The sequence below is a fragment of the Antedon mediterranea genome, chromosome 6, assembly GCF_964355755.1.
Source record: "Antedon mediterranea chromosome 6, ecAntMedi1.1, whole genome shotgun sequence".
NCBI classification, from domain to species: domain Eukaryota; kingdom Metazoa; phylum Echinodermata; class Crinoidea; order Comatulida; family Antedonidae; genus Antedon; species Antedon mediterranea.
In genome coordinates, this window is record NC_092675.1 from 28,306,701 (window position 1) to 28,315,619 (window position 8,919).

The 8,919-nt window shown below is 33.3% G+C and overlaps 2 protein-coding genes across 3 annotated transcripts; one reads left to right on the forward strand and one right to left on the reverse strand.

The window, feature by feature from the left end:
- Window positions 1-286: 286 nt before the first annotated feature.
- Window positions 287-5,730, reverse strand: LOC140051997 (glyoxylate reductase/hydroxypyruvate reductase-like). Of its 2 annotated transcripts, none has more exons than XM_072097366.1 (8): window positions 5,571-5,730; window positions 4,967-5,097; window positions 4,601-4,673; window positions 4,394-4,510; window positions 3,996-4,186; window positions 3,358-3,493; window positions 1,065-1,195; window positions 287-865 (listed from the first exon to the last, which is right to left on the reverse strand). In XM_072097366.1, the coding sequence occupies exons 1-8, from the start codon at window positions 5,633-5,635 to the stop codon at window positions 744-746; spliced, it is 966 nt and encodes a 321-aa protein (XP_071953467.1). In that variant the 5' UTR covers window positions 5,636-5,730; the 3' UTR covers window positions 287-743. The 2 variants fall into 2 exon arrangements, with proteins under 2 accessions (XP_071953467.1, XP_071953468.1); XM_072097367.1 differs by having other exon boundaries at window positions 5,662-5,728.
- A 297-nt stretch (window positions 5,731-6,027) lies between these two features.
- Window positions 6,028-8,665, forward strand: LOC140051517 (prefoldin subunit 1-like). Its single transcript, XM_072096761.1, has 4 exons — window positions 6,028-6,153; window positions 6,767-6,933; window positions 7,319-7,403; window positions 7,937-8,665. The coding sequence occupies exons 1-4, from the start codon at window positions 6,127-6,129 to the stop codon at window positions 8,024-8,026; spliced, it is 369 nt and encodes a 122-aa protein (XP_071952862.1). The 5' UTR covers window positions 6,028-6,126; the 3' UTR covers window positions 8,027-8,665.
- Window positions 8,666-8,919: the final 254 nt, after the last annotated feature.

The window sequence follows — 8,919 nt, forward strand, 5'->3', positions numbered from 1 at the left end:
ATCTTGAATGTGATAGGTATCCTTTCTTTTATTATTGACATAAATGTAAAAATATGTATTTGGATATTCTACACTTTAAAACTTCCTTGCATCATATATTGCAAGAATTTACAATGGTTGCCTGGTTATCAATTCCAAAATAAGACATAATTTATTATTGTTCATTTCAATCATATTATTTACACTCTGGCAAAGTTTTCATATTATTTGTACAAACAATAACATTTTACCTAATCTGGTAGCAAATGGTATAAATATCTACATTTTTTTTTAATTTTACATATGCAGTTTGATACTATTTAAGGGTTATGTGCAATTTAGTTTGATGTGATTGGAGAAACTTATGCATGTTTATTTGGGCCAACTTTTGTAAAGTGTGTGATGGAAATATTTAATTATGTTATGTTTGAATCTGTTATTAATTGGTTATAAATAGAAAAATGAATTTGTTGTTGTGTGGCTTGCAAATAAACTCTACATGACAATTCAAAATAATGACTCTTTCTTTATTTTATTTGATTGTTTATTCATTTTAAATTACATTTAGTTAAACTTGTATGATTGCAACATAAAATTTTAATAATTACAGTATATGATAACGCTATATTTTTTAACTGTATATCTAGTCCAGCCACATCACACTCTGCAGGCAGTATCTTCACTGCCTCTATAAAATGATATATTTTAACTGTTATGTCTAGTCCAGCCTCTGCAGGCAGTATATTCACTGCCTCTATAAAATGCTATATTTTAACTTGGTGAGGCATGGGTGCTCCCTCTATACCAGCGACAAGGTTCTCCGCTGCCAATATCGTCATTGTCTCCCTTGTATCATCGGTTGCACTACCAATATGGGGAAGAATAACTGAAAAAGATCAATAAAAAGTGGGTAAAAAGATGAATAAAAGTTGGATTACAAAAGCTACTACAGGTACTGCTGTTGTAAATGAATAATTAATTTGATCAGTGAATCAGCATTTATAGTACCCACTGCACTCTTGATATAAACTACAATATCTGCACATATGTGCCTGATGAAAAAAGCAAATTGCAGTTTTACATACCACAGTTACGAAGACTAAGAAGTTGATGGTCAGTTGGAAGGGGCTCAGGAGTGGTCACATCCAGACCAGCTGCTTTGATTTCACCTGTCTTCAATGCTTTGTATAAATCATCTTGTTGGACAACACCACCTCTGAAACAAACGCAATTTAAAAAATGTTTTATATTGTAATACTATTTTGTTGATTCTTTGAGGTGAGTTGAATACTCTTACAGTGTTTTTTAACCTTAAACATTACAAATAGTTATACAACCATACATGCCAATATCTAAAGGTAAAAAAACAGGAAGTGGTGTTTTAGGTTTTTAGGTCGCCCTCTATCTATTATCGAGAGCTAAGGAGTGCAGTGTGTGACATCACAAGTGGTATTGCGTGGTGGCTATGTGAGGAAAATTCCCTTTCCGATCAAATTATGACCGCAGATGGCTTAAATATCGTAAATTTGCTTGTGTGTAAACATTTTTGTTATATTTTAATGCAGAAAACAACACATATACATCCAAATTCAGTTATCTTTGTAATCCACGAGAAAATGTGGAAAACCCGGAGCAAAATGTTAGGCCGGGAGATGAGTCTAGAATATGGGAGACTCCCAGCCAAAACAGGAGTGTTGGTATGTATGATACAACGCATATATACTTAAAGGGGGGTTCCGGGTTTAAAATGAATAGTAAAAAATGTAAAATATATTTGTTTGTCTCTTGAACGGTAAAAGTTTCAATTTATATAAGCGCCCAGTGAAGCAGAACGAAGGCTGTGAAATGAGGCCAGATTACAAGTGCAGCTACGGCAAAATCACACTGTGGTTACAGAATACGAAATTCGTGAAATGGTCAATCTTCCGACGACTCGTTATCATTAACCATATCAATTACTTTTGTAAAATTATACTTATCTTATGTAATTTTAGTCGGTCTTCCCATTTATAAAATCAATTTTCTATGAAAATCCATCAAAACAGTGAAATATTAGATAAGTTTGCACTTTACGTTTGCCGATTTTCGCACTGACTTAGGGAAAGCCTTCAAAATCAATGAAGCGTAACGTATACAATCCTGCACCACCTGCTGAGCGAGGAGAGCGAGACGACGATACACGTGCTCTCTCTGCCCATGCCTGGCATCGTCACGTGATAAGCAGATACAGTATACAATACCAAACTGGTCGGGTCGAGTATACCCCGTCTATATCACAACATGAACGATGTACAGTATTTGATTGAAGGTCGACTCAACCTACCGGAATGGTATAGATAATATAGCTCGAATGAGAGAGTTGGAATATTTGTAAACATAAGTACAGTATTGCTAATTTTAACAAGAGTGTAGCCTATAGTAAAAGGCCTGGTAGTATCAATTCGCATAGGGTCTACTACATTAGCTAGCTCAATTTTTAACTGGGCCGGATCGGCTAGGCTAGGCTAGCTAGGTCTCCTTCCTATCCTACTACCGGTCTACTTGCTTGATGCAGTATCCGCTTTTTTGGAGAGTAAACTAACTAGGCCTACTTATTAGACGTGCGGACGGCGATCGGACCTTGTTTTGCCTCAATATTTACAGCCGATTTTTGTAGAACGTTTTAGGTTTAGGCCTAGATTGTTTAGGAGTTTGGTTGATAGGATGGGTTTGGAATCCACTGAGTTTTGTTATTTATGGGCCAATCGTTTAGTAATAGGCTAGCTAGGCCCATGAATGATGGCCCCAATGCAATGTTTTAACGTAGCCATCGTGGCATGGAATCCCTAGTCAGAAATGGCTCTCACCCCGGCATGAATAAAATGATTTAGGCTAGGCCTAGCCTACTAGTACGTGAAGCCGATATACGATCTGTACTATTAATTCGAGGTATAAAAATAGTATAATTTATGACTCCGTAATCTGTACTAAATTTTGTATTTCATTAAATGTCAAATAAATATATGCTACTACTGTTATTATTACACTTTAGGCCTAGCTTAGCAAATCTACAAAAAAAATGTATTTCACAATGATCGGGTGGTCATCGTTTGACAGAGGAGAGAGAACATAACGTACAAGCTTGACGTCGCGAGTTTGGAATCCACTGATGACGTGATTTTGTGAATATCTCATGAATATTAATGAGCTTCCCTAAGCTGCTGAAAAACAGACTTTCCATGAATTTACCCTAAAATGTATATGAAATTTAATTTTTTTAATTTCTCGTTATTACTTCTTCATTCTGACATGTCTATATTGTTATAATATTTTTTATTTAATAAATAAACGATATTTAAAAGCAATTTTAAACCCAGAATCCCCCTTTAACTTCATTACCTGCTTGTGTTAATTAAGATAGCTGAGGATTTCATCTTTTCAAAGGCTTTTGAGTTGAACATTTCTTTGGTGTCTGAATTCAAAGCACAGGATACAACCACAAAGTCACTCTCTTCCAGCAGTTGCTCAAATGATACTGCAAATTTAATTTTGAAAGAGTTATTTTTAAGATCTCATGATGTAACATTTGTTGCAGTACTCGTACAATAAGCCCATTTTAAAAATTGTTTTTACACCATTCAATAGCAAATACATGACTCTTCAATTACAGTAATATGAAAAAAAAATATATGGACATGATGATGTCATACCACTACCATTATGGGCACATCACACTTTTTTGTCAAAGTAGTTTGGTAGTGTATACCGAGCTTAAAACCTGAGTCTATAAGGACTAGTGGTGCTGTATTGGTCATTAGAGAAAAAATACTGGAATTTTGATAGGATTTGAACCAAACACCCTGGGATTACAATTATTTGTTACTCAATTTTCACTTATTTTCCTCCTTCCTCCATCTTATATTTGTCTGTCTGTCTGTCCACTCAACCAAAACTTACATTCATCAACAATCTATATATTCATTCATTTAAATTCATATTGCTTTTTAATTTTTAATGTATTAAAAAACCCATCTCACCAAGTTCTGCAGCTATAAGGGGTGCGTGTTGGCTTGGAGTTCGATTGTTATACAAGAATCTCTTAACACCAAATGGTTTTAGTCTATTTGCTACAGCTAGGCCGATCCTTCCTAGGCCTACGATACCAACAGTGCTACCAGACAACCCTAAACCACACATCCAGTATGGTTTCCAAGTCCCCCATCCACCACTAAAATATATAAAAACTTAACAAATAAAATACGACTGTAGTTTCTGTCTGGCTGTCTGTCTTTTGTGGTTGAAAACTAAAATATGTTTAACATCTTAATTTTTTTAACCAAAATCAAAATAGATAAATGCAATTTATAATTGATGTTAAAATAATGTACGAAATAATTGAACACAGAAAATGTAAAATAATATTACATTCTATGACCTTTTCACTTCATTAACTCCTTCAACTATTCTCCGTGAAGCTGCTAGTAAGAGGGCGACAGTCAGCTCAGCTGTGGCGTCTGTAAGAACATCTGGAGTGTAGCCTACTGTAATGTTTCTGAAAAATTATAAAATCACCTGTTTTGGTAAAAAGTTTTAACTGAACGAATGATAGAGAAAAAGAATACATTTTGTGTGTTTTTCTTACCTTTGTTTGCACATAGATAAATCAATGTGATCATACCCAACGGACATGGTACTAATTGTTTTCAAAGTACTACCTACGGAAAGAAAACATAAATTATAAAATTGAAAAAAAATTGACATACAAATAGAACTCCCTATTAAGGGGACAATATATGTTTTAACAATATGCCAATACCTATTAGTCGGAGTAGGTACTTCAGTACGTCAGTACTTCTTTTAAAGGAAAATTTTGTTGGGTAACAAAGGACATGTCCCTTTTAATAGGTTTTTTTTACTGTCTTGTGTATTACTATATTTTCTGATGTTTAACATGTTTCACTGATTTTGGTGTTTAGCAAAAAAAATTGCGTATTTTCTTTGTCATTACCTGCAGCTTCTATTACTTTTGCATCAATTTTATCTGACAGTACACAGTATATACCGTCACATCCCACAATCTTCTTTAACAGTTCGTCCCTTGGCACTGGTTCATCACTGTCCCACATGGAGACATTGTATCTATAAACAATTACAAAAAAAAACAGTACATGTATTGCAAAATAATTAGTAGGCTGCATATCCAAAACAAAATGATATTGATGATCAATGTTTATTGTTGTTTATTTATTTTAAAAAAATTGTTGACAGTGTGGAGGCCAGATAGCAACATAGCCATTAAGGCTGGTGACTAATTTAGCAGCCTCCCCCTTAACTAATCTGAATTATATACAAACAAATTTACTAAAAAGTAAAGTATTAGCGTTTAGTTGGACAATTATAGCAATCTCTTTAAATCATAGTAGTATTCATAGCAGTGTTAAATAATAATATAATAAACGTATCAAATTAATTTGATTGGCGTTTGAAACAAATGATTTGAGGTGCAACTTGACAATCAAATTAAAAAATCAGTGCGAACCGACCAGAGTAAACATGGAAAAAAACACTGTAGGCCTAGAAGCCTATCCACCCAGCCCAGATAAGCGTGTTACCTATTTTTTAGAATATCTAAACCTTTTTGAGATATTCTCCTAGTTACATATATGTTTCTGGCCATATTTAATTATATAAATTAGGTTGTACTAATCGGAGACAGGTGTACACTGTTCACAATGTTCTCCACTTCTAGCTATCCGTCGTTCCGGTCGTTGTCAACTCTTATCTCTCTCCTCGATGTTGTTGGACGATTTGTACCTTCCTCGTTGTATGGGCGCTTCCATTTTGTCGACTGCTTTACATATTGAATTATCAAACTTTCATTGTAGACACGCAAATATAATTATTTTATTTTAAATATATTTAAATCATATAAAAAAATTAAATTTATTAAAAAAATATTAAAATAAAAATTATTAGTATAATATTATTTGGATAGAATAGGAAATACATAAGCGTTAATTTAAATATTGTACGCCTTTTTCTAAAATTGTTTAAAATAGTAGAGGGCGCGCTAACATTTTTGGACAGTACTGTTTTATTTTTCGCAAATTTAGCTCTTTAAATTCATGTTGTTGTCGTTTTCTACGAGCTTATAACTATAAAAACACAATGAATGTTGATCTAGAACTTAAAAAGGTAAGTATTGTTGACCATGGCAATTGTATTGAGACCAGGGAGACGTATATAGTCTAGGCCTAGCCTATACTATATACTACTACTAGCTAGGGGCCCCTAGTCTAGGCCCTCTAGCTAGGCTAGGCCTACTACAAAGGCCTACTGTACAGTAGAATACCGGCCGGCCTCCAGCCTGGCCTTCAGGCTTGCTCCACACAAGCTACTCTTTACCTAAAAAGCCTACAATGGAAATAAGTTAGACCTTTGGTTGGTTACTTTTTTTTGTGTTACCCTGAATTCATTCTTTGTATTTTATATGTTGTGTTTTTGTGAATTTGAATAAAGAAAAAAAAAAAAAAAATACCGCAATGAAAACATAACATTCAACATTTAATGCTAAATTAAATGTAGGCCTAATTAATAATTATTAATATTAATTATTATTGAAAAATTAAATGTTGATTTATTTTCAGTCACATTCAACATACAGCGGTGCACGGAAAATCCGCCACTAACAGCAATATATATATATAGGCCTATATATATAACAAAGTAGCCTGAAATATTTAAAAAATATTATTATAACAAATTTTATTGAAATTCAATTTCACAAACACTTTATTTTTTCACTTAGGCTTTCCAGGAGCTACAAGTAAAGATGTTAGAAACAACCCAACAGGTTAAAGTAGCAGACACACAGATTGAGTACCAAAAACGATCGCAGCAACATGCCAAGCTGACCAGCTCAGAAATTGGAAAGTACCCACAAGAAACAAGGGTCTATGAAGGTGTTGGCAGGATGTAAGTTTACGAATAACTGTTGAAAACTATTAAAAATAAACTTTCTAAAATCAATAAACCTTAAAAACAAGAAATTGTTACCAGTTATTGAATTGTTAAGCTATTTATACAAAAAAGTGTTATTTGCTGAAATATGGTAATGATATGACATCATCATGTACATAGAGGCACATCACATTTTTTTGTCACATAAAGTTTGATAGTGTAGACAGAGCTTTAGATTCTAAGGCTCTGTTTACACTACAAACTAGTTTGACAAAAAAAGTGTGATGTAACCAAATATGGTAGTGATATGACATCAGCATGTCCATATATGAGCACATCACATTTTCAATAAAGTTGATAGTGTGGACAGAGCTTTAGATTGTTGATATTATATTTACAGGTTTATTTTGCAAGATATTCCAAATATTCAAAGTTTACTGTCAGAACGAGTGAAGAAATCTGAAACTAAAATCAAAGAATTAGAAGTAAGTAATATTGGATTTATATTTCAGATTTTACTATTTATTTTGTCGTCAATTCAGTATGAACATATTTTAAGTATGTTCATGCATTTTAGGATATCATATCTAATCCACTGGAAGTAAGTCCAGATTAGATTGATATCCTCCTAAAATTAATATTACCTGGATGAATGAGAATATGCATATCTGTATTCATATATATTTCTAAAGGAAAAAAACTGAAAAACAAAAAAAAATCAAAACGATTAAGTAAAACAGCCAGGAAAGTTAGCAGAGCTTTCTAAAATTTTATAAGAAATCAAATATTAAAATATGAACATGAATAATAACTACTATCTATAACTATCAAAAAACATTAAAGGATAAGTCACAATTTAAAAGAATTTTTAAATTTTCTCCTTTTGTCTGCCAAGGTTGACGTTTGTTTTTCAAAGACTAAGAAATAATGAAAGTAATAAATATAGTAGTTGTCTTTCAGTTTGTTTTTCCTATTTTCTTTTCTCCAATATTATAATTATGGTATTTTATTTTTTAAGTCAAAGAAAACGTACCTTGAGCGTACATTAAAGGAAAGTGAGGACAACTTACGTGAGATGGTAGCATCAAAACAAGCAACATTAAAATGAACAAACTACGTTAAGAGGCAGTATCGCGATAAAGAGGGCGCTATATTCAGCTATGTGGGGATGAGGGCGCTACAGTAGAAAAACTATAAATGTGAGGTGCAATTGTAAATGAATTGTAGAAATACAGTGAAGAAAGCTTATTTTTTGTGTAAACGCAACGCAATGGTCTTGCATGCATACACCCTAAACAAAATCCAGACTTATTACTATTATTTGGATGTTGATGGTCAATAAATTGATTAATTACTATGGGTTTGTAAATTGTAGTCAATTAAACTGTTTTCACTATTTATTATTATTAAGATTAATAAATAAAAGGCATGTAAATGGTAATTGTTATAGTTTCTTGAAACAAAACCTGTCCAAATATTTTTAGGAATAATTATAAAAAAATTCACTTGAATACCGTATATGTTCACCATTCCAAGGTTCATTTTTAACCTACTCCTCCGATAAAGTAAAAGCCTGTTCTAGAGCTTGGTTTCCACGAGTAATTTGACCAATCATGACGCGATGGAACACTCGAACTGTCAGGTTGTTGCATTGCGTTCTAGTTGGAACCAAGCTTAATAGTGTAAAAGTACCAAAATCGGACATAGATTTTTACGATGTTTGCTTGTTTTGTAGAATAAAGTCTTGCTACAGCATCAAGTACTGTATCTGGTTTTTTTTTGCTACTCTATGCCAAGATGTTAAAGCGACAATACAACAAGCGACGCAACACAAGGCCGCAACGCAAGTGAAGTGACCAATCACAAGTGATGGCTTATTCGCTTGTCATTGGTTAAAACGCCTGCGTTGCGTTTACGTCCTTGCGTTACGTTCTAGTGGGAACCAAGCTTTACGTTGCGTAGATTGCGTTACGTTGCGTCGCTAGTGGGAACCAAGCTTTA

Coding starts and splice junctions, on each gene's coding strand:
- LOC140051517 (XM_072096761.1), top strand. CDS start 6,127: ATGAATGTTGATCTAGAACTTAAAAAG. Junction 6,154..6,766: donor TTGATCTAGAACTTAAAAAG/GTAAGTATTGTT, acceptor TTTTTCACTTAG/GCTTTCCAGGAGCTACAAGT. Junction 6,934..7,318: donor TATGAAGGTGTTGGCAGGAT/GTAAGTTTACGA, acceptor TTATATTTACAG/GTTTATTTTGCAAGATATTC.
- LOC140051997 (XM_072097366.1), bottom strand. CDS start 5,635: ATGGCCAGAAACATATATGTAACTAGGAGAATATCTCAAAAAGGTTTA. Junction 5,098..5,570: donor TTAGATATTCTAAAAAATAG/GTAACACGCTTA, acceptor AATTGTTTATAG/ATACAATGTCTCCATGTGGG. Junction 3,494..3,995: donor CCTTATAGCTGCAGAACTTG/GTGAGATGGGTT, acceptor TTAAATTTGCAG/TATCATTTGAGCAACTGCTG.